General features: G+C 39.9%; 1 protein-coding gene across 13 annotated transcripts in view; it reads left to right on the plus strand.

Moving 5' to 3' along the window:
- AIG1 (androgen induced 1) overlaps window positions 1–25,054 on the plus strand; it is a 276,425-nt gene that overhangs the window by 137,822 nt on the left and 113,549 nt on the right. For 2 of the 13 annotated variants that reach the window (XM_077998531.1, XM_077998537.1), the window contains one exon: window positions 22,722–22,983. In XM_077998531.1, the coding sequence (XP_077854657.1) occupies window positions 22,722–22,964 (243 nt within the window). In that variant the 3' untranslated portion in view covers window positions 22,965–22,983. 13 annotated transcript variants of the gene reach the window in all.

The following is a 25,054-nucleotide window of genomic DNA, read 5'->3' on the forward strand; positions in this document are numbered from 1 at the left end:
TACTCAAGTAGAAGCTGAATAAAATAGTTCATTAACTTATCTGTCAGGCCAGCTGCTTAGGGCATACTGATCCTCATACTCATTTCTCTTTTTCTTGGGCACTCAACCAGAAGACATTTTTCAGCATCCCCTGCAATTGGGTCTGGCCATGAAAATTATGAGACAATAGAATGTGAGTGGACATTATGTAATAATTTGCAGATCTGGCCCATAAACACCTCCCACAGATCCTCTAGTCCCTTATTTCCAGGTTGGTTGGTAAGTCTGCCAGTCTAGATCCTTGAATAATTGGGTAGAACAGAGCCTCACTGTAGGTCAGGAACATCTATTGTTACGGAAAGGAGACAAAGCCTCTGAGATGTGAGGGTTCTGTATTCCATCCGCTGGTGTTGCCCTATCTGATGCATGCTTATCAACATTTCTTGTAAGTGGGCCATATAATCTTTGTCTCCGAGAAAGTCCATATTTTTCATCCATGAGTATCTCCCATAACTACTTTCATAGCCTATAAAAAAGAAGTTGGTGTTGTATACCCCAGGACTTCCCAATCAATGTCCTGTGGTAGTGTTGCTGTTTTGGAAGAGTCCTGGAGACTTGAATGGCTACAGCAATAGTGGATATATTGAAAATTATCAGACCCTGTGACTTATGTGCACAGAGAACCAAAGGAAAGGAAATTTATCTTTTCTGGATACTTCTGTGTACCAAGTACTATGTTCAGTCCGCTGTTTACTCTCTATAATTGATTTTCTATGGACTGCTATCATTCCATTTTACAGATTTTTAAAGTGTCATATAGTTTAAATAACTGCTTCATAGCTAGGAGGTGGCAAGGGAAAATGCAAACAAAAGTTTGCCTGGAACCAAACCCAGCCAGCCTTTCTGCTTTGCTGCTTCCCATGGTGTATGCTCAGTTAATGTCTGTTGATCACCATGCTCCAGGACAGCATCTGACAGCTAGTAATAATTGGAAACATACACAGACAACATTTGATTATCTGTGGCATTGGGAATAGATGCTCTTATTCAGTTGTTAGAAAAATTATAAAACTGACATTGTTGAGTTTTACATTCTATCTTAAGATATCAGAACAGCTGTTTTAACAGATATCAAAATCATTTAAATTGATGGTCTGGAGGTTAGCAGGACGGTTCTTCCTCATGAGGTCATCTAGGGCCCCAGACTCTTTCATCTGGTTGCTTGTGGATCTTCTGAGGTTGTTCCTTATCTGCATAGTGGCAGGTGGCCTACCACACCATGTCTGCATTTAAGCCATTAGGAAAGAGGGGATGAGAGGAAAGGGCACATTTCTTTCCAATTAAGGTCATGACCCAAAAATTGCACACATCACTTTTGCTCCCAAACGTTGCAGGGTTGCACGGACGTCTAACTGCAAGTGAGTCTAAGAAACATCATCTGTAAGTACCAGTATATCTATCCTTGTGGAAGAAGGGGATGAGAGAGATTGTGGGACAAATAGCAGCCTTTGCCATACCTTCTTTCCTGTCCTAATCGTTAATAAACCTACAAATAAACTGCAAAAAAGATCCAAAACTGCAGTAGCAGAAAAGGGAAGGAAATGAATCATGGAAACTAATTCAGAAATTGAAGGTCTCCTTTCTCCTTAACCTCTTCCAGTGCATATGCTAAAAGAATCAACAGTTCATTTCTTGCATTAAGTTGCTTTAAAATAGGCTATAACTATTTAAAGAATCAGTATTTCAATAAAATGATTGCAATGAATTGAAAATATTTGAACAAAGACTAGGATGTTAAATCATATTAAGTTATTAGAATTAATTTTATTAGGTTTGACATATGATTAAATTATAAAACAAAACCTAATCTGGTAAAGACATTTACTGAGATATACATAAGTGAAATGATACAATGTCTGAAATTTGCTTTAAAATACTCCAGCAAAAGATGGGGGTGGGGATGATGAATAGTTGAAATTAAATTGGTAAAAATGTTAGTTGTTGAAGCTGGATGATGGGTTCATAGGGGTTTATTATGCTATTCTTTCTACTTTTATGTGTATTTGAAATATTCCATAATAAAAGCTAAATAAATACTTGTTCCAAGAAACAAAAATAATTTTTGGCTGTGTCCTGATTCTCATATGAGCTCATTTCTGTACTCCAGTTAAGTGCTTTCTTAAGTGTCCAGCGTATTATTTATTCTGCATGCGTATACCAGAAAACTTATTGTCATCTAAAGAATTCATTAACAATTTGCTTTTGAGTCAACTAAGCAAGATTTTGGTGAGTGGCCACTTCATCCAGTGATAGAAGGGCTGTAAAAAGCAAGTAAGATAAGGCCCCTCTCAACAAGTTTAAAGTCGACTCAGGCAAACAAGACAGTCCCTCAGATAAATCTAATTTAAGAGAAGTATACAAGAAGGCTTAAATGTTAGGAGATCACATCAAATTAGAAGGATCAGGAAGAGTTCCCTGGATTAGATAGTATAAGCTTTAAAGGAAGGGTAGACTTTTGACAGATGGAAGTGGTGGGGAGAGTGGGACCACCAAGAGAAAGGCTCAAGCCAAAGAACATGTGATAGTTTCCTGGTGACAGGAAAGAATGATATGATTTTGAGCATGGGTATCTGGATGTCTCATTAGAGTAAATCAGGAAGTGAAGAGGATCTGACTGAGAAAATTGATACTTTTTATAAGGATGTGTAGTTTTGAGACACTGGTGCATCTCAGCATGAGATGTTCATCTCAAAATACAGTATTGGAGCACAGAGAAAGGTTAGTGTGGGTAATTAGCCACCGAAGTTGAAAGTTGAAGTTGTAGGTAGAGCGTGAATTCACTACTGAAGAGAATAGAGAAAATACTTTTTAAGCCAGTTTCATTGGAGTAGAGGATGGAAATTATGACATCATTGTGAAAATGACATAATGATTTCAGTTCACGTTAAAGATACTAGGAGTCACTGGTGTAGCAAGAGCTATATTCCCTGCACACTCCCTGTACTGAATTCTCAGTACTTCCTTATCCACACAGTGCCCCCATATCTCTACTTTCTTTCTCCTTTCTCCTTCACTCTAAGCTTCTCCAAAGAGTTGTCAACCCAGAATATTTCCACTGCTTGACTTCCATTCATCTTTCAACCGACTCTGAATCAGAATTCCTTTACCACGCCACTGAAACTGTTAGTTATCAGTGACTGCCACATTGACCAATTCCATGAACACTTTTTACACCTCAGTTCCCTTGACTCTCTGAGCAATGCTTGACCTATCAGGCAAGTCCCACTTCCTTGGAACTCTCTCTTCCTGGCTTCTCGTTTTGCTTTTCCATTTCTTTGTAGGCTCCTCCTCTCCTGGACATTTACGTATCGCATTGCTTCAGGACCATTGCTGGACTCTCCCTCTCTTCCTACAATCTCTTCTGGAGGGAATTCTTCCTACTCCACAGTTTCACCCAACAAAAGTCAACAGAGCACCCACATTTATATCTCATTTGAGTTCTAAACCTACCAAGTATCTCACGTGGATTTCCCATAGACATTTCATATGTAACACATCCATACTGAAAATTGGACTCCCATATCCCTCCCAAACCTATTTCCCATCTCAGTAAATATCAGTCATTGCCATGTACCTTGCTGCTCAAGGCAGTAAAGTAAATCATTTAGTTTGCAAATAGTCCATGGGACAATTCTATCAGGAAGCCCAAGCAGATACCACTTTATTATGAAATATTCTTTGAACCCCAGACTGTTCCCAAAGTGGTTAAAGTTTGTAGGCCTTAAAAAGAAAAGCTCCCAAACTGAGTACAGTGGCTTGTGCCTATAGCCCCAGCTATTTGGGAGGCTGAGGTGGGAGGATCACTTGAGCCCTGGAGTCTGAGGCTATAGTGAGCTATGATCATACCACTGTACTCCAGCCTAGGTGACAGAGTAAGACTGTTTCAAAAAAAAATCTTAAAAATTAAAAAAATAAAGCTTTTTGATATAACTTCATTGCTACGTAGCTGTTTGATTTAGGCACCAGTGCTAGCTTTAAATTTAAATCTGTGGTTGGCTTTGCACTATATATTTTTAAAGGATGTTGTGGGCTACTTATACTGAGAAGCTAAGCTCTTTGAGTCTGACCACACTTGGTTACAGACAGGATTATCCTCAATGGGCCCCATAAGTAGAAGGCACCCCACGAATAATCTGAGAGATGCAGATGTTGCTCTTCTATCCATTAGATTAGAAATCCATAGGTGTGGACATCTCCACAACCTTTACCATGCCCAACCTTTACTAATGCTTAATTTTCCTCTTTGGTAAGGACCTGGGGATCCTTTCCTTCCTATCCCACTAGGTCTTGAGAGAATGAAATTAAAGTAGGCCTGCATTTTATTCATGCCTCATCAATCTGCATTCTCGGAAAGGCACAATGATTTGGTGGAAAGACAGCCTGCTTCTAGTTCCACCTCAGGAACTAGCAAGTTAGTTGTAAATCTGATTAATAGAGTCATCCTTACCTTTTTTCTGTACTTTCCTCCACATCAAACACATCAGAACAACAAACTCTGCTTGAGTATTTGCTTTGTGCCAGACCCTACCCTAAATAACAGATGAGGGAAATGAGGCTTAGAAAGTTAGTAAATGACACAAAGATACCCAGTTAATGCAAACCCACAATTTAAATTCAGGCTATTCAAGTCTACTCTTAACAACTCTCTTATACCACGTTGCAGAGAAACGACTTCTGGATTTCTTCTTCCTCTCATTCCTGCTGTGCCACTGATGTAAGAGGTACCATCAATTTAATTTAATAACAGTTTTCAGGAAATAAAGTAAGCACCACCAAATCAAGTGTAGTTATAGTGGGCCTGTCTTTTAAAATCCTAACCAATGTTTTTTTTCCTTCTTGGTAATTCCTTTTTTACTTCATGTCCCTGAAGCTAAAATCCTCAGGGACAGCTAATCACAAAAAAACAGGCAGATTCTTGGCTATTGACTTCTAAAATTGGGTCATGCAACTCATAAAAGATAGCCAGGAGCCAGGGTTAGTTTTCGGTTTGGTTTGGTTTTAATTATAAGACAGAATTTGTTAAAGATAAACTTTAAAAATTTTCTTTAATGTTTCCTTTGCATATCAAGAACTAAAGCCTGACAATTCTCACATCAACAGTAGAGTTTGGGGAGAATTAAGGATGATGTCAGAGAAGCTTCTTGTCCCAAAAGAGATTATGTTTTAGCTGCTGGCAGGAGGAGAATCTGCAGTTTAGATGCTGAAGGATGCTGAAAAGGTTCTACATTCCCTGGTGCCCCTGGAATGGGAGATCACTGAAACTCCACAAGTGTTTTGAGAAATCCCAGCATACAGGGAACCTGGGTTTGATTTCTAGAGCATCACTTCCCAGGAGAGGAAGCAAGCAGCATCCCAGAGGACTGAAAGGCAGCAATCACTAGTGGAGGTGTCCCAGCAACGTGGAAAACATTTTAAGATTCATGTCCTGAGAGACTGCCCTGAGAGGGTCAGAAGGGCCTTGGTGACCTGATGAGGGAACATCATCAGTAAATTTGATATGGATTCTCTGTGCTGGAGGCTGTGGAAACAGAAACAATGTCCACAGCAAAAGCAGCGTGGGTAGAAGTGTCCATCAAAGATGAGCAGGTAATGAACCAGGTACCTCCCCCATGAGGCCATGATACATATGGGCCTTCTTAGAATTACTATCCCAGGAAAAGATAAGGAAAGTTAGAACTCTAATTTGACCATGTTTAAATTCTGAATTTGACTGTGAAATAACTGAACAAGATTTAATCTCTTGGAAATGGCTGTAGTTTCAGCAGCTAAATTACTGAAGGTCACATGGCTAGACAGTCTCCATGTTTCCTACAGCCAAATGGAATAGTGGATTGAGACCTTAAGTTAAATTACATTCAAGAAAGATACAGGATGATTACAAAATTCGCCTTTTGACTTTCCACCTTAATTTCAAGATGCAAGTAAATTTCAGTATCAATAAAATGTTTTAGACTGGAAGAAGTGCAAGATATATTCTCATCTCTCCATCTCTACTACCAGTACCTAATCTATGTCTTACCTATACTGTGCCCTCTAAACTGGGGAGATTAGGCTCTTTCTATGTACTTAGAAGCAAGAAAACTAGAACCAATGGATGGAAGCTTTAAAAACACAGAATTCTGTGTAGAATCAGAGAGAGTTTCTCACAGTCTCAGATATCCAGAGATAAAATGGACATCCTTGGTTGGAACCATGAGCCATATCCCTTGAGATGCTGTATCATGGTTGAGGCACCTACAACAAAGAAGGGACCTTATGAAGAAGAATTCGACAGAAGACATGGCTGGATGATTTCAGCCTTTTACATCTCTTCCAATTTTGAAATTCTACCACCTTAGAATGGAGGTTGTGAAAACCAAATTGCCATGTGTTTCCAGAGTGGAAAGTGAGAAAATAAAAACTGTAGGTATAAAGTAGTCTTTTAGAGATAGCTTCCACTGAGGGAAGCAGAGCTTTATCATGTGGTATGGTGGGACTGAGGGAAGATTTTTAACACTGGGAAGAATTGAACAGATTTGTAGATAGAAGAAGGAAGGGAATTAGTTAAAAAATGCAAAACTAAAGGTTAGAGAGGGCTCTGTTCCAGTATCCACTGTTGTATAATGTACTTCCTCAAAACTTCATGACTTTAAACAATTATCACTTTGTTATAGCTTAGGATTGTGTTGGTCTGGAATTGAGGCAATGCTCAGCAGGGTGATTCTTCTGTTCCAAATGTGGATGACAGAGGTGACTTTGTGGTCTTTGGCTGACATTGTATTGTGCCCTTGGTGGGAATGGCTGGAAGGCTGTGCTCAGCTGGAACTGTTGGCCAGAATGCCTACTTGTGGCCTCAACAGCCTCTTAGGGTAGTCTGACTTCTTTTTGGCAACTTACAGTTCCTAGGGCAGTATTCCAGGTGAAACTGCCAGGCTTCGTAAGCCCTAGCCTCAGAAGGCCAGAGCATCACTTCTGCTGCTTCTTATTGGTCATCAGTCAAGTCCCTAAGGCTAGCTCAGGTTCAAGGGTAAGAACCAGATGCGCCTCACAGTGGAGGGAGTAGCAAAGAATGTATTGCCATCTTTCATCTCCCATACAGACAGTTAATAGAACGAGATCCTGAACAATATGCGGAGTCCAAATTGAGAGGAAAGGTAGAGTGATTATCTTTAGAATGGGGGAGGGACATGTCCACCTCAGAGATAAAGACAAAGAAAAGGGGTTCCAGAAGGTGGAAACAGAAATTTTGAGATGAAGATGAGGGAAAGGAGAAGGAGTCATTTCTACAGTTAAGTAATCCAAGCCTATCTAGTAGAAGAGGAGTTTCACATAATAAAAATTATGTTACCCACCATCCATGTCTTTTACCTCTGGGTTGTTTCCTCATTCTCATAATATATTGTCACTGATTTTACCAGATATATCTTCCACAGACTTCTGTCTGAAAACGCTGTCTGCAAGATTTTTGGCTGAGTTGTTCAATGCTTTTTGTGTACCAAACACATGTAGCACACCAAACTCTGGTGTAGTCCAGGGCAGTGGGGCAAGTAAATTGGCTTCCCTGGAAAATATGTCCATCTATATTCCTTATTCCCAGTCCATGCTTTTAAGGGATAGAGCACACCAGCCATGAACCAAGGCTGGAGTAGCAAAACATGAAATCTGCTTTCTACAAATTATCCAGATAATCTCTTCCAATCCCCTTCTGGATGAAAAACAGAGCCACATGAGGGTGACAGTCTGGCAGGTATTCAAAGCTGCAATGACCATGGCTTGGCTCCTGTTGTATCCACAGAGTTTGACTGGGTTAATTTATACAGTTTTTCCTGTATGAGTCCTTTTAATAAGTGTCTTTAGAACCTTCTAACTCATTTTAAAGGAATGTTTCTCTTTGGCTTCATGTCTCATTCTTTTCACATTATATGTTCCGGTGATAAATGATGGATGCATAAATATATTACCTTTGCTCAATCAGTGTTTTCTGTTGTTGATGTAAAGTACACAAATTGGATTGGTTTCAGGATAGCTGAATTTGGAATGTGACATTTTGCCAAGTCAACATCACACTCGCCCATACAATGCAGATGTGAATTTTGCAGTTGTTTTGTTTTTAAAATTGTATATGTCTGCGGTGCCATCGATTAATGTAATATTGCATTAATGTGCTATTACAACACTCCAGGGCATTCATGAGGTCTTTCAGCCAGCAGCAAAGAATTCCCCAAACAAAAGCTTTTAATAAAATACAGATTGCAGGGCAAAGAAAAGTATCAACCATGAGAATTTATGGATAGCAGAAGTGCTTGAGGAATCAACTTTTGATGGCCTTGCCAATGGAAATACTGTGTAATTGTTATATTATTTCATTCCCCTCCAAATCATTAGAAATCATCTATCTATCTATTCATTTATTGAATCTGTGTTTTTAAATGACCAAGGTATTATGCCTGTGTTGATCCATGACTTCTCTTTTTCTTATTAAGTTTCCACTTGCTCCAGTGCTTGTATAGACACACTGTCAGATCCAAAAGGTCAGTGAAGGCTGACACAGCCACATGTGTGACATGGCATTAACTGCAGAAATTAAAATTGAATCCGTCACTGTCCACTGTAATAGCTGGCAGGCAACTTTCTACAACGCAGTGTTGATGTAATTCTGGCATGGAGTCATTCTGGATTTATTTTAAGTAACAACTATTTTTTTTCCCCCTTTTCAAGGTAGTTCGTAATCTTTAACCATTGCATTTTCTCTATCACAAAAATCTGGAATAATATTTTTCTAAATCAATTAACTGATGTAAAATTTAAGTGAATAAAAATATCCTTGGTATAATATACTCAACTTTGTAAATATAGGTGCCACTGCCAGCCTGCTAACAGAAGGGCATAAATCCAACTCCACTCATTTTCAGATTTCAGAGGTTAGTGGTAGTATTTTCAAATATCCATTTAATAAGAGAAACAGAGGCAAATCTTTGCTTTTTTGGCATAGGTCTACCACAGCCCTGCAGTGGATTTAACATTCAGAAAGTAACATTTCTCCTTTTAACCCTCTATAACTTGTAAGATCAGGAAGAAAGCAAAAAGATACAAAAACAAAAACAAAAAGCATAGAGGTCTTTAATTTAAAGAAAATTTTTCTGTAACCAAGGTTTATGAGTCAGCATTTTGATATAAATAATTTACAGCAATAATTATGAGATCATTAAGTTCAAGCATGCAGAAAACCATTTCATGGTCTTTGGTAATAGGGCTGATAGAGGCCAACTTAAATGAGCTAGGCCACTGATTGTAATAACGTGCCTTCAGAAGTTCAACTAGTGTTGATGTTTAGAGTGGAGACAAAAATAGAAGGCATTTCTCTTATATTTCAGTGCTTTTAGATCTGGACATTTTTTAATGGGCACTGCAAAATAAATGTCAATTCAGATATCATAAGTAATATAAATTCAAGAGATATTAAGGTGCTGCCCCTGTATCCATAAGAGTGGTACATGGAGCATGTTGACGAACAAATGAAGGGAGTTGTATCACACCCTCCAGGTAATCTTCTTTTTGTGAATGCAGTTTTGTTCCCCTCCTTTGCCGCAATTGCAATGACTTAAGACTTAGATTCCATTCCATGACTGTCTTGCTAAAACCACCAGATAGAATACCTTCCATGTCCCAAATATACAGTCCTCTTGTGTTTTTCTGGTGTTTGTATTCCCATAGTTGCAAATAAAAAGTATATTTTTAGTTTTAGAATTTTCCTTTCCATTAAAAAAAATCCCTGAAGATTTGTGGCACCACTGTTATTTCTGTTAATGTCATTGCTTCCATAGCAGCAAGCAAAGACTTTGTAAGAAACTATGTTTACAAAAAGCAATTATCTAAGCGAACGTTATAGCTACATGCAGCAAACTTTCAATTTAGATTTCCCATAACCATTACAACACACACACACACACACACACACCCCTGTCCCTTCCCATTTGTGTCATAAATACAGTGTCATCAGCTATATCCTCGTGTCCAGAGGCAAGGTGGAACTAGTTATTTGGGCTTCCATAGCAGACTGAAAACTCAGGCAACTCACATTCTTGGTCATAGAAGGTGAGTTCTTTCCTGATCTCAGATTCCAAATGGGAGTAGAATATAAAATCAATGAGTTTGTGCTGATCCTTAGGGTAGATTTAAGGAAAAATTAGAAAGGAAATTAAGAAAATGAATTCTCATTTTTTTCACAGTACATTTTGCTAAGCATAAAACATAACATTGACAGACATAATTCATTTTGCCTAAAAGGTTTGTTACCCTCAGAATTTCAGTCAGTAGAGTTATGTCTTTAATTTAGGATATTTCAGACTTGCTTCACCATCTTCTGGGTGAGAGATTTTAGTGGCCATTCTATAGAGAGATAAAAATGTCTGTCTGTATAAAGAGTAATTTCTAATTGGCTATAACTCAATATGAAATGAGACCAGAATGCCATCTAAAGCATTCTAAGGAATGCACTGTAGAGGCTTTTTCTTCTTGTGAGTAAGACTGGCCTTCTTGAATGTTCCAGTATGCCTTGTTGTTACTTTCCCTGAAAAAAATGAATTCTGAAATCTTTCTGATGAACACTGCCCATGTTCTATTGCACAGGTAAAAGGTAAATAGGAAATAAAATTATCTTTCTACAGTATTTTCAAGCAACACTCTTTATTAAATAATCTAACTTAGCAACTTCTGGCCACAGAACTCTGTAGCCATTGGATAGAAGTACAAGCAAAATAAGAGCCATGGGCCACTTTCTCCCTTTCTGCTGAGAGCTTACATTTGCATGGAGAACACAGCCATGAATTCAGAATAAGATAGATACATACAAATGAAATAGGCAAAGTGACACATATGCAGCCAACTGTGTTATATAATCAGGGGCAGGAAGGGTCAGTGATACTAGGTCTTGTTAGACTGTCAAGGCTTAATTCTTATGAGACATTTTAAGGAACGGAAGGCTGTAATTTAGTGAGGAGGAAGAATAGCATTTGTCAGATACATCCAGCAAAATAGTGGCATCATAAAATCAAGCAACGCTGCAGAAATTAAAAATTAAACTTACCATATTCATACTGCATAAAAGCAACCCCATAAAACTGTCTAATCTCACACTTCATCCATCAAAAGCCTTTCTAAACCATTTTAGATATTTTCCCCCAGCTATTCTAAAATTCACTTTCCTTATCTGGAAAATGATCTCCTAGGATCCTTAAAAAAAAATCTCCATTTATAATTCAGGAAAATTGCCACAGCCGACAGAAATGAAGGTGGTGGAGTGCTCAGGGAAGCTGCAGGAAGAAGCAATTGCTGAGAGGAGATGAAGAAAGATCACCACCCTGGGTCCTGCAGTAGCCAAATGGCAGCAGCTAGACATAGAGGACAAGCAGGAGAAAGGCTGGGGGGTTTCGCCTCTGGAGCCTGATGTATTAAGAGCAGGGCCCCCTGAGTGTCTCTCTGCACTGGGAAAACTTTTAGTTAACCTAGAAGGTTGGCTGAAGTCACCTCACCCCTGCAGTTCCTGCAATAAAGAAAACACAGCCCTTGCTCTGACCCTTTAACAAGAAGCAAATATATATAGTTGTGATCCATTTACCAAGTACTGAATTTACCAAACATCTCTTCTATGTAGGTATTGAACAGGATACTAAAATCATGGTCATGGTCACCCATTATATCATTGTGGTAGGCAGACTCATGTCCCCTAAAGGAGTCTTAATCCCCAAAACTTGTGAATATGTTGCATGGTAAAGGGGAATTAAGGTTTTAGATGAGATGCAAATTGCTAATCAGCTAACTTTAAGATAAGTAGGTTATCCTGGATGATCTCAGTGGGCTCATTGTAATCACAAGGATCCTTTAAATATGGAAAAGGGAGGCAGAAGAGTCAATGTCAGAGTAATACGATGTAAAAAAACTTCACTGGCCATTGCTGGTTCTGAAGATGGAGGAGGGGACCATGAGCCAAGGAATGTGGACCCACTCTAGAACTGGGAAGTGCAAGGGAATGGATTCTCCCTTAGAGCTTCCAGAAGGAACAGAGCCCTGACAACTCCCTCATTTTAGCCCAGTGAGACCCATGTCAGACTCCTGACCTTTGAATTGTGAGATAATAAATATGTGTTGTTGTAGGCCCCCAAGTTCATGGTAATTTGTAATAGCCGCCATAGAAAACTAGTACAATTATACTGTTGATTTCTTTTGTAAGAATATTGTCTTGTCAGAAATTGCCTTGTTCATTAGCTTGCTTATTTCTTACCATCTCCCTTCCCACTCAAGAACGTCTATTCTAGGAGGGCAAGGCCTTGCCTGTCGTGTTCACTGCTGTATCCCACAAGCCAGGAGCAGAGCTTCAAATACACTAGTTGATACAGTTTGGCTGTGTCCCCACCCAAATCGCATCTTGAATTGTAGTTCCCATAATCCCCACGTGTCATGGGAGGGACCTGGTGGGAGGTAATTTAATCATGGGGGCAGTTACCCTTGTGCTGTTCTTGTGAAAATGAGTGAGTTCTTATGAGATCGGATGGGTTTATAAGGGGTTTTTCCCCCTTTTGCTTATTCTTCTCCTCTTTGCCACCATGTGAAGAAGGACGTGTTTGCTTCCACTTCTGCCATGATTTTAAGTTTCTTGAGGCCAACCCAGCCATGCTGAACTATAAGTCAAACCTTTTTCATTTATAAGTTACCCAGTCTTGAATATGTCTTTATTAGCAGCATGAGAATGGACTAATACACTGGTGCTCAATAAATGCTTCTTGGGTGTCCAGCGAATAATTGTGTACCTAAGTGAATGACCAGAGATCATGATTCTCTCCCCAGGGCTTCCACAAGGTAGACACATAGGAAATAGTGAAGGAAAGATGAAAAGTAGCAAGAGATCAGGAACCTGAAGGAGTAGTAGATGTACAGAACACAGTAAAGTTTCAGAAAATTTGAATTAGAAAACAAAGTGTAAACCCTCTGTGTACTTGGAAGATCCCTGTGATGCTGAAGAATGTAACACTGTAGAAAGAGGCTGCTCATATACAGGAAGGAGACTAGTGGCATTCAACCACAGAATACTCAGTTCCTTTCTTAAGTAGACTTACCAAAGTGCCATAAATCAGTTTTTATCAGGAGACAATAAAAAATGAAATTAACCTAGAGAAAATATGTAGAGAGAAACCGACATGGCGGAGACACTGGGTGGAACATTTATTCAGTCAAATCAATATGGCAAAATTGTGTCTTCTGCTATGGCTTTCAAGGCCTTTTGACTAAAAATATTAACATACAGCCTTCCACCATAGATTACAAAGAAGAAAAGTCTTAAATTTTTTGAACACCAAAAAGGTAGAAGCCAATATGTTTTATGAAGTTTTTTCTTCCTAATTTTGTAGGGGGCAGACAGATTTTTAACCCTATCTTTGCTTGCTTTTGGATGCTTCCCTCATCAACAAACATTTAGTAAGCATTTTGCACATATTAACTTACTTAGTTTTATCTGTGAGGTAGGCACCAGATATCCCTCTCTATATGATGGGGAAACTGAGCCTTTGTTAAAATTAAGTGACTCGCCTAAGGTGACAGAGTGAGTTAATGGTGAAATAAGGATTGAAACCCAGGCAGTTTGACTCAAGAGTTTACTCTCTTAGCTCCCCTCCCACCGCCAGACACTGGTGGGCTCTGAGATAAACCGGAAGCACACCAGATCCAGTCCTTTGCTGTGGGAGGTTTATATTCTAGTACAGGAGGCATATAATAAATAAGAATTGCATTGATGTGTATTGTGGCTGGTGCTATGAAGGAGACATGGGCCACAGGATCCTGAAAGAGTGAATTCTAGTGTGGGCTAACCCATTTCCGGGAACCACAGAGCCCCCCAACATTGCAAATTTCCTAGTTTATACTCTGTACCGACAGCAAAGGAATATTTAAATGTGAAAATATCCCATAAGTCCTTCATATGTGAACATTAGGTTAAGTGGAGATTGATGAGAAGGAGTCTAAACAATTTTTAAAAGTTCCAACAATCGGGCCAGGCGCGGTGGCTCACGCCTGTAATACCAGCACTTTGGGAGGCCAAGGCATGCAGATAATGAGGTCAGGAGATCGAGACCATCCTGGCTAACAAGGTGAAACACTGTCTCTACTAAAAATACAAAAATTAGCCGGACATGGTGGTGGGCACCTGTAGTCCCAGCTACTAGGGAGGCTGGGGCAGGAGAAAGGCGTGAACCAGGGAGGCAGAGCTTGCAGTGAGCCGAAATTGCATCTATCACTGCATTTCAACCTGGGCAACAGAGTGAGACTCCGTCTCAAAAAATAATAATAATAATTGGCCAGTTGTGGTGGCTCATGCCTGTAATCCCAGCACTTTGGGAGGCTGAGACTGGTGGATCACTTGAGGACAGGAGTTCGAGACCAGCCTGGCCAACATGGTGAAATCCTGTCTTTAATAAAAATGCAAAAATTAGCCAGATATGGTGGCACACATCTGTAAACCCAGTTATTCGGGAGGCTGAGGCAGGAGAATTGCTTGAACCCAGGAGGTGGAGGTTGCGGTGAGCTGAGATCGTACCATTGCACTCCTGCATGGGCAACAGAGCGAGACCCTGTTTCAAAAAAAAAAAAAAATCCAACGTAAGTTTATTTCTAAATTTTTCCTTTCCTGCGGTATCCTACTTGTTCTGAATGTCCTTTGTGTAACCCAGGGTTTCTCAGCCTCAGCATTATTGACTATTTGGGACCAGATAATTATTGTTGGGTAGGGCCTGAGGGCTGTTCTGTGCATTGTAGAATATTTAGCAGCATCCTTGGCCTCTTCTCACCAGTAACAACCCCTCTTCCTACAATTTGTGACAGGCAAAAATGTCTCAAGACATTGCTGAATGTCCCCCAGACAGCAACATTGCCCTAGGTTGAAAAATGGTTGTAACCCACCAACAACTCAAATTCCACATATTCTTGAAGACCAGTTTTAATTGCCTCATGCTTCAAGCCCATTCTTCTCTCCACCTTTTCAAAAACCCACAACCACACTATATAGACAGTCTTTAAAGCTCAGCAGATAGCATTTTCTGAAATCAACCAAACCGTCTTTACCCCAGCCTCCCTATAGGATGGGAAGGAGCACACAAATGTGAGGAAATTAATCAGGACTTCAGGCTCCCTCTGCATCACCTGTGGTAGTACAAGATTTGTTTGGGGTTTCCTACCTCACTCTTAGAACAGGGTTTAAGACAATGACTTCCAGACATGTTTTAAGCAGATGACTGACCAGATCATGAATTCCTGAATAGGAATTCCGTTTCATGAAAATGTCTCATTAATTTATAGTAGCACTTCATTCAGGCCTTCAAACTGAATCAAAAAAATGAAAACTCGGTGGCTCAGGGTGCCACACTCTTCAGGAGAGTGGTAAAACATATGAGTGTAGAAGAGCTTCGAGTGTTTGTGTGTCTGTAGGCAGTAAGTCCCTTGAGTTTAGCTCCTATTCAGACCAAAACATAGGAGCCTTTTCCTCCTATCAAGTAGCAGCATGGTGGGCTGACAAACAGAAAGCAGAGTGAATTCGAAAGGCATATATGTGCCCAGCATAACATCTCATCTTCTAAGACAGCAACATAACATTTCCGATTTTAAACCAAGGCAGAGTTAATCTGCAAAGCCTGTGCTTATTGTGGGAGATATGACAGAGGGAGAAAAAAAATGGAACCACAATGCAGCCATCTCTGGATCAACTTCTGAAAAAGCATTGTGATCCTCAATCTTAACAAATATCAAAATGGACCCCTAGTAGCCCCTTGAAATACTCTGAAGTTGTTCTTAGAGCTTTTGTGTTTTTTTGGCAGTAAAATTACAGAAAAAGTAAAAATCGTTTTAATGTGCTAAGGATTTTGATACAGTATCATTTTAAATATACATTGTTGCTTAATTTTATTGATTAGTCTACAAATAATTATTGTGAGCTATTAAATGGCAATCACTGTGCCAGACGCTGGATATATAAAGACAAATAAATATCCTGTTGCTGACTTCAAGGATCTTACCATCTTTGAAGTGAGAAACAGGCGAGGAAGCTGACAATCATGAAGCAGGTTTCTAAGCTCCTTGACTGCACACTGGATAGTATAATAAATGAGGGGCAGCATCTAACTCAAACATGAAGGTTGGGAGAGGAGCACAGGTGTCTGGAAAGTTTTTTCTTTTTCTTTCTTTCTTTTCTTTTCTTTTCTCTTTTTTCTTTTTCTTTTTTTGAGACAGAGTCTCACTCTATCACCCAGGCTGGAGTTCAGTGGAACTCCACTGCATCTCAGCTCACTGCAACCTCTGCCTCCTGGGTTCAAGCGATCCTCCTGCCTCAGCCTCCCAAGTAGCTGGGATTACAGGCACCCGCCAGGTGTAAAAATCACACCTGGCTGATTTTTACATTTTTAGTAGAGACAGGTTTTCACCATGTTGGCCAGGCTGGTCCCAAACTCCTGACCTCAGGTGACCCACCTGCCTCAGGCTCCCAAAGTGCTGGGATTACAGGGGTGAGCCACTATGCCTGGCCTGGGAAGTTCTTTCTGAGAAGACAACAATCTATGACAACAAGTTAAAAGATTAAAATTTATTAAATGTAGTTGACTTGAGACTTTAATATGTCTATTTTGATAATTCTTGTGGCTCTCCACATAAATGATGCAAGATGGACTATAATCAAATAGAAAGCTGGAATGCTAAAGAAACAGATCTTTCATGAGTTTCTGAATAATTGCCACAACATTGAACAAAAGTATAATAAAACATATGCTTGATTTTTCCTATTAAGAGACTTTGCCAAAGCCTAGTAAAATACTCTTGATAACTTGCCTCATAAAGTAACAGAAGGGAAATGCCTCCGTGTTTTCCTACATTTAATGCCATCAAGATATGTTCCTGCCAAAACATGCAGATAGTCCTGCCTGGACTGAATTTAGGGTGACTGGTTGAGTCTGGAATGCTCATTGCTCTCATGCAGCAGAAAGAGAACTGGACTTGAGATCAGAAAACCTTAATGCAAGTCCCACTCTGTCACTCATAGCTGTGACATTTTACACAAGCCATTTAACCTTTCTGAGCCTCAGTTACCTCTTCTATAAGATGAAGCTTCCCAGGATGGCTATGAGGATTAAATGAATTCCAGGTTATTATTATTAGGCCTCTTTGCTAATTAGCTATTGGGTGAGTGGATCTTCTTGTGCAACAATACAAGGTCATACTTTAACCTAAGCACCATTGCAGAATATGTGATGGGGTAAATAGAGGTTTTCTCCCCTGTCTTCCTGCCTTCACATGTCATCCAAATCCTCCTCGTTGTAGCCAGAGTTTCATCCTTATGAAACACAGATTAGTCCTGTTGCTTCTAAGGGAACTCTTCAGTGCCTACTCTGGATGAAACCCAACATCTTGGTGCCATGGTCCCTTCTGTTCTGGGTGTGATTTTTGCCCACCTTCCTCCCCCTGCACACCTGTGCTGCACCAACCTCTCCATGCCTGTTCTCTCCCTTTGCCCTCTGTGTCTTGGCACCTGCTAATCCCTCATATTGAAATAGCTGTGCTCCTGTTTCTCCCGCAAACTCCTCCCAACTGGTTCATCAGCATGCACCTCAAATTGTAAGCCTTTCCTGTGTGCTTTCCGTGGTGTACAAATATACGGTGGTGTGGGAAATTTCCCACCCTGAATGGCCATTGTCCATTTACTTGTCTTTCTCCTTCATTGACCTGGGACTTCTTGGGGGCAGAGATTGGGTTTATTGCACTTCAGATCCCTTTGCTTCACTCTCAGCCTGTAACATTGTAGGTGCTCAGTAGGTCTTGTTGAATGAATGAATTGATCTATCACTGACCGATTAATAATTGGCTAATATGCACACCAACTGATTAAACATAAGACAAAATAAATTGTATTTATGATGTCAGAATGCAAATTCTTCATTCTTTAAACATTGCCACCCCCACAATGGAAAAAGGTACGGATGAGCTGTGAATCCTGATACTCATGAGGTCACTAAATAATAGTGTTTTTTAGCAAAGACTGGTGCTATCCTAACTCAGCATCCACTTTCCCCTTTCTCCAGAACAATGGACTTTTATTTTTATCTGGGTATGTGGCCACCAACAATAAAACAAACAAACAAACAAAAAACAGTATTTTCCAGTGTGCCTTGAAGGTAGACATGGCAAACAACTAAGTTCTGGCAAATAAAATAGAAGTGGAGTGTTTTGTGGAACTATCAAGAGGACTGCTTAATGAGAGCTGACTCATCAAGGAGGAACCCTCCTTCACCAGTGTCTTCTTTTCCTCTTTCTTCAGACTTGGATTTGACATATTTAGATATGGCGGCTGAGTCCCAGCAGCACTTTGGACCATGAGATGACCTAGAGGATCCTAGCACCCGTGTGCTAGGATGTCAAAGCAAAAAGATGCAATGGGTTGGTTCTCTGATGGCACTATTAATCCTACAGTCCCAGCCTCTAGACTTCTTTACATAAGAGAGTAATGAATGAACACTCTAAGGCAGTGGTTAGTAAACCATTTTTGTAAAAGGCCGGAAAATAGACATTTTAGGCTTTGTAGTCCATACAGTCTCGGTCACAGCTCCTCAACTCTGCTGTCATAATTCAAAAGCAGCCACAGTCAATACATAAACAAATGAGTGACTACGTTAGAATAAAATTTTAATTACAAAAACAGGTGGCAGGCTGAATTTGATTCATAGACTGTAGCCTACTGATCCCTGCTCTGAGGCACGGTGATTTTGAGTCCGTGTGATATATATAGCTAAATCTCACCCTAATGAACACATCTTATTGGTGAGATGAAACTTGATTTGAAAGAGAGAAACTGTCAAGACTCTTGTTTCATTTTAAAAAGTGTTCCCTTCAGTAGACTCCTTCTCCCTTAACTGATCCTTATTTGATTATACAAAGTTCTGACATTTCTGTTTCCAGACTCTTTTGATTATTAAGACCGGATGATCCAGGGCTTTTCTAGGTTTCTAAGTTCCATTATGTTCAGTTTGGAGGATTCCAGCAGAATATAAATGGGACAGTCATCAGGTATATGGACAGGGAGGATAGAGGACAAAGGGCAAGGCCTGTAGGAACTGAATGAAGAACACCATGCTGAGAGCTCCTAAAATCTGTTTGAATTATATGACAAAACTTTCAGGCTGCCTGGATGATAGCTTATTGTACTCTGTTACCAGGGAGATTGTACAAGCTGAATTGATGTTTAGCAGCAGGACAAGAGCTACTCTTGGAGATTCTGTTCAGCAGAGACTTTACTTGTTGCTGCTAGGATGTCTTGGCTTTTCTGGTTTAACTTATCCTGTCAATATAGAACAACATAGTACAGACCAGGAATGGCAAATTGATTTCTCCTTCCATGCAAACTCCAACTGATGGGTAGTACATAGCTGGAACTTTGTATTGAGACAGATTATGTGGCTGCGTCCAGGTTTAAACAGAAGTGGTCTATGCTTCTCTACAGTGTCTTCCCCAGCTGCATGAGAGCAGTTAAAGGAAAGGAGGAATCTCAAACACGTTGCCTCTCTTGATATAGACTCAAGCGACAAGGAAGCTAGCAGAGCACCATCATTTAAATAATCTCTAATCTGGTTCTTCATTTTACACATGGCTGTAATATTAGGGCTGGGAAATGTAAAATAAGTCACACAGGGTTCTATGACTAGTTAGTAGCAAAACCACTGTTAGAAGTCAACAGTAGTATTCTTCATTACACAATACTTGACATATTCAATTGAGAAATTTTTATGCTTTTCGTTAAGTTTTCATAATTTATTTCTAACATAGAACTAGAACCAGCTTATTGGTGTTCCGACAACCAAACTTCTAGAGCTCTTGTTGCTGGCATTTTACCAGCCTGATCCTTCAGACTCCATTTAATTTTGTGAACCCCAATTGCCTTCCAAACATTGTGTTTTTTTGTTGTTGTCGTGTTAATGATGTTCAGGGTCAGTTTCTATTGCCTACAGTCAAAAACTTGGATTGATATGATGGTTGCATAATATTCCAAAGAGTACAGTCATTAAATTGTGATTATAAATTATTGAGGGATGGAACTCTGCCTTAGTACACCCCACTCATAGTAGATATTCAATTATCATTTGTTGGATTGAAATTTCTCACCTATTCTAAATTTGTGTTCTTTTAAACACTATTTCAACAAACGTCTTTATGGTTATAGCTTTCTACTTTTTATTTATTTATTTTTTTTGAAACGGAGTCTCGCTCTGTTGCCCAGTCTGGAGTGGAGTGGTGTGATCTCTGCTCACTGCAACCTCTGCCTCCCAGGTCCAAGTGATTCTCTTCCCTTAGCCTCCCAGGTAGCTGGGATTACAGGCCCCTGCCACCACACCCAGCTAATTTTTGTATTTTTAGTTGAGACAAGGTCTCACCATATTGGCCAGGCTCATCTGGGACTTCTGATCTCAAGTGATCTGCCCACCTTGGCCTCCCAAAGTGCTGGGATTACAGGCGTGAGCCACCACGCTCGGCCACTTTCCACATATTTTTGATTACTTAGGATAGATTCTCAAGAGTGGGATTACTGATCACATGGTAGGATCATGTTTATGGCTCAATATGTATTACCAACCTGCTTTCCAGAAGGGCTATATTGATTTACCATGCCCCCTGCCATGCTTGAGATCACCAGTTTCCCTAAAACCCTGTCAGCACTCATGCAATAGAAGGAAGTACAACAGCTCATTGTTATTTTAGTGTGAATGTTTTCTCATTTGCGTGTTGCTAATTGCATCGTCTCATTTGTGAATTCACTTACTTGTCTTTTGCAACCTAAATGAACTCCATAAAGAGTGAAGATATTAACTTATACTAACTGTTAATATTGTCCTCACTTAGGGTTTGTTCTTCCATTTAGTTGTGGGATATTTGGGGAACATCTTTACTCTCCCTTGAAGAGAATCCTGTTTAACTTCTTCCAAAACCTTGAACTCTGCAAATTTCCAACCTTGTGAAAATGCTTGGGTCACCTGCCCTAGCTGCCAGCATTAATTAACCAAAGGAAGACATCTTACCCACTACTGTCAGCTAATCTGGGAAACACTTTAGATACCTTTTCCTACATGCCAGGATTGCTTTCCATGGTCAAAAATAGAATAAAATATCATATGTTCCCCATCGTTACTGTTCTTTTCCAAATAGGAAATTCGTTGCTATTTAAGCCAAATCTCCAGCCCAACTTGCTGTCCCTGAAGCAAGGGTTTGACATATCCCTTTACAAATCTTTACAGATTTCTTGCTTCCACTAAACCAGCTTCTAATGGTTTAAAGTATCCAGATGGTATCCTCCACCACAAAAACTTGAGTTGAGATAGAACATAAACCATTCTCATGATCTAAGATGGCGATTCTTAAAAATAGGCATCACAGCACAAAGGAAGCCCTTGGCAAAAAGGTAACAATGAAGTACCCTTCTTCATTCTCAACATTTTGAAAATTGTGTCTTTTATTATCTTCCTGAATCTCTGCTACTTTCTGACCCCTGATTCCACATTTTTCTCTTTAACCAATTTTCAGCTTTAGTTTTCCCTCAGGTAGCACAGAGCAATTCGACATTTTTATAATCCTTTCAGAAATTGTTTCTTTAATCCTTTTCCCCTCAAACCTCACTCCTAGACCCTAGCTGAAACATCTTTTGGTTCTGAGGAAACCTCTGTGAACTGAAAATATACTGAAAACTGGTCCTGTATTCGTTGTTCAAAATTAATTAAATAGAAGAGTTACTTTCCAAAATAGCAGAACTCATTAGAGCATCAGAACTCAGATACACACTTATATGAAAGGGAACACATACTGGTTGACATAGAGCTGAAGAGAAGCAAATGCCATATCTGTAAAGATCAGAATAAGTGTTCTAATGTAATAAAGCAGATGGGAAACATTAAATCAGAAGTCAAGAGAGGGACCCTAGCCCCAGGTTGCTGCTAATCAGCTAATGACCTTCGGGCTCAGTTTGAGGCTCAGGTCCCTTATCTATGAAACTGCAGTCAGGCCAGGTGAGGTGTGCATGCCTGTAGTCCCAGCTACTTGGGAGGCTGAGGTGGGAGGATCACTTGAGCCCAGGAGGTCGAGGCTGCCGTGATCTATGATCGTGCCACTGCACTCTTGCCCGGGTGACAGATTGAGCTCCTATGTCCAAAAACAAAACAAAACAAAACAAAACTGGAGTCAACTGGTGATTTTCAAGCCTTGGAGTTTTTTTAGCAACACAACTCAGTTTTCAAGTGAAAAATATAACAAAAGAACAGATGCCGGTAGAACTCCTCTGGTTGGAATAAGGGCCGGTGGTCTAGAATCCCACCCTCTTAACTCTTCTACTCCTCAGGGCTTCAAGAAAGCCTCAGATTATTCCTTATCATGACTGTTGATATATGAGCAGGCCCAGCTATTTTCCAGCTCTAAAATTCTCTCCTCTCCCATGGTTAAAATGTAGATTGTGCTTTTAGATTGAGTAGGTTAGATTAGCAGAGTAGCATGGAAACCTGTCCCTGTGCCCAGGCCTGGGCATTTTGGGGTGTCACCCGACAGAGAAGCCATGACCTCTGTCTGCCTTCACTACACAAGGGCATTACTATGTCATGGAGTTTTCAGAATATGAATAATGACCCAACTGTTCTTTTTGCCAGGTACTTCCTTTGTCCTGTGAACTGTGCTGCAGATCCTCCCACCTTACCTGGAATTCTCACCACCAGCCTCATCTTGAGCTGCTCATGCCAACACGCCAATCTAGCTTAGGGGGCTGGGGTCAGGTCATAGGGTCTTGGCTGCTTCCTCTGCTGGAGCTTGTCAAAGCTGGCCCCTTCTCTTATTTCAGGTTCCAACTTGTATGTCACCTTCTGAGAGAAGTCTTCTTTGACCATCCTGATTAAAGATACCCTGGACATCCTGTTTTATTGAATTCATAACATTTATTACTATGTACATATGTATTTAGTTTGTTATATTTACGTTTACTTGACTCCGTCTACACACACTGAAATGTGAACCCATAGAAAAGAGAGATCTTATCTGTCTTGTCCATCCCCCAGCATCCAGAAAAGTGCATGGTCCAGAGTAGATGCTTTGTGAGTAACTTGTGAATGAAAAAATGAACAGGAGACGTTGTTATTATAATCTCTATCATACAGATGCAGAAACCGAGACTTAGGTTTGATTGCCAACTCTGAAGCTTCATCACTGGTAAGCAACTGATTCTAGATTCAAACTCAACTTTGACCTAAGAGCAAATCTTGACTCTGGTATTTGGCCTCTCTAAGTGGAACCATTTTCAACTCTCATCAATGTTTACATCTACCTGATAGGATGCTAATAAGATAATGATTACAATGACAATGAAAATTGTGATACCAATAACTACTCACACTTCAAGTGTTTATTGGGCCTCTCCTTGATCATGTGCAGAGCGCACATTACTTCAGCTGGCAGCACATTTGTTACTGGTTTCCTCTAATTTTTTTGAAAGTTCTTTCTTATCTTGAGCCAAAATCTACCGTTATGCATCTTTCACTGACTGATCTCAGTTTATCCCTCTATTACAAACACAGTGAATCTCTTGTAGCTCCAGGTAGAGAAAGTAGGTGGCCAAAGAATGGACTTGGGGTCTGGATATCACTAGTTTTTGTTGTTGTTGTTGTTTAACCAATTTGCAAATACCTAGTAAGTCAAGCATTCCCAGGTGGGTAATTTACAAGGCAGTTTACCTGCCATGGGTGCTTTAATGAGTATTATTATTGTAGTTTCATCTTAATTAATGGTGATATTCTTTTTCTTAGCTAGTAGATCAGCACACTCTTATTAAGGAAATTGGTTGTCACCACTGGCTTTGAGTAATTTGTTTTGCCTATGCAAGCTGTCTTCATAGGAAAAGGTTTTCATATTACATTCATTCCCCCCTCCAATTGCATGTGATAAAGATTGATGAGGAGGAACCAGGTAAACCCTCTGAGCTCCTTAAAACCAAGACCCAATACAGACCTGTTTAATTTTGTGGTCTCTGGCTTCAGCTTTTGGCTTTTGAGAGCATTTTAGTCCAAACTACACAGTGTTCTCTGTGGTCTTTGCTGGTGGCAGCTGGGGATCTTGTATGGCTCATAACTTTTATCTAGGTCCAAATTTTCTGTTCTGTTCTACACAAAGAAATAGAGAAAATATGATAATAGCAGCTAATATTTAGTATGTACTGTGAGCCAAGAATTGTTCTAAATCTTTTACTTAGATTATTGCATTTAATAGACGATATTATATTCTGGGAAAATAGCATAGGCCCTGTTTTCATGTAATGCATTTCATGCATTTTCATCATTTCATCCTTAATTTCAATTTCCAATTTTATGATATTCTGTGTTCCTCAGTGATATGACTGATTCAATGCAATAATTCATGTAACGTGCTTATAGCAGTGCCTGGGAGAGACTTAGCACTCAAGAAATCATAGCTGTTGTGATTACTGTATTTCTTTCTTGATGCTGAACAGATTCAGTATTTTTGGATCTAGATTCACAGTGGAGCATGCAATTTTCTGACTTAAATCAACACACTGTACTACAGTCGACAGGATGATAAGGTAGAAATAGCAACATGCTGCAGGGCAAGAGATCTGGGGTCAGGCTTTAGCCCTGTACTTTCATAGGTTGTGAACACCCCAGCAGTTCCTCAACTCCTGAGAGCTTTGATTCCTCATTTAAACATGAGATATGTGAACCTGGTGATCTCTGAGATCCCTTACCTCATGTGAACCTTCCTTGACAGAATGTGAATTTCACCATAATGAGGATTATATTTCTATAGTCTCAGCTCACATAGTACGTTAAAGAGACCCCAAAGCACCATAGTGTGAGAATCTTCAGCAAATGCTGAGTTAGTAAGGAACATCCAAAAAGGACCCTCCAGGACTCCCTTCTGTCTGTTCCCCCATAGCACTCACTAGCAGGTGAAGCCATCAGTAACTAATGGGGTTAGG

The sequence above is a fragment of the Macaca mulatta genome, chromosome 4 (genome assembly GCF_049350105.2).
Source record: "Macaca mulatta isolate MMU2019108-1 chromosome 4, T2T-MMU8v2.0, whole genome shotgun sequence".
NCBI lineage: Eukaryota > Metazoa > Chordata > Mammalia > Primates > Cercopithecidae > Macaca > Macaca mulatta.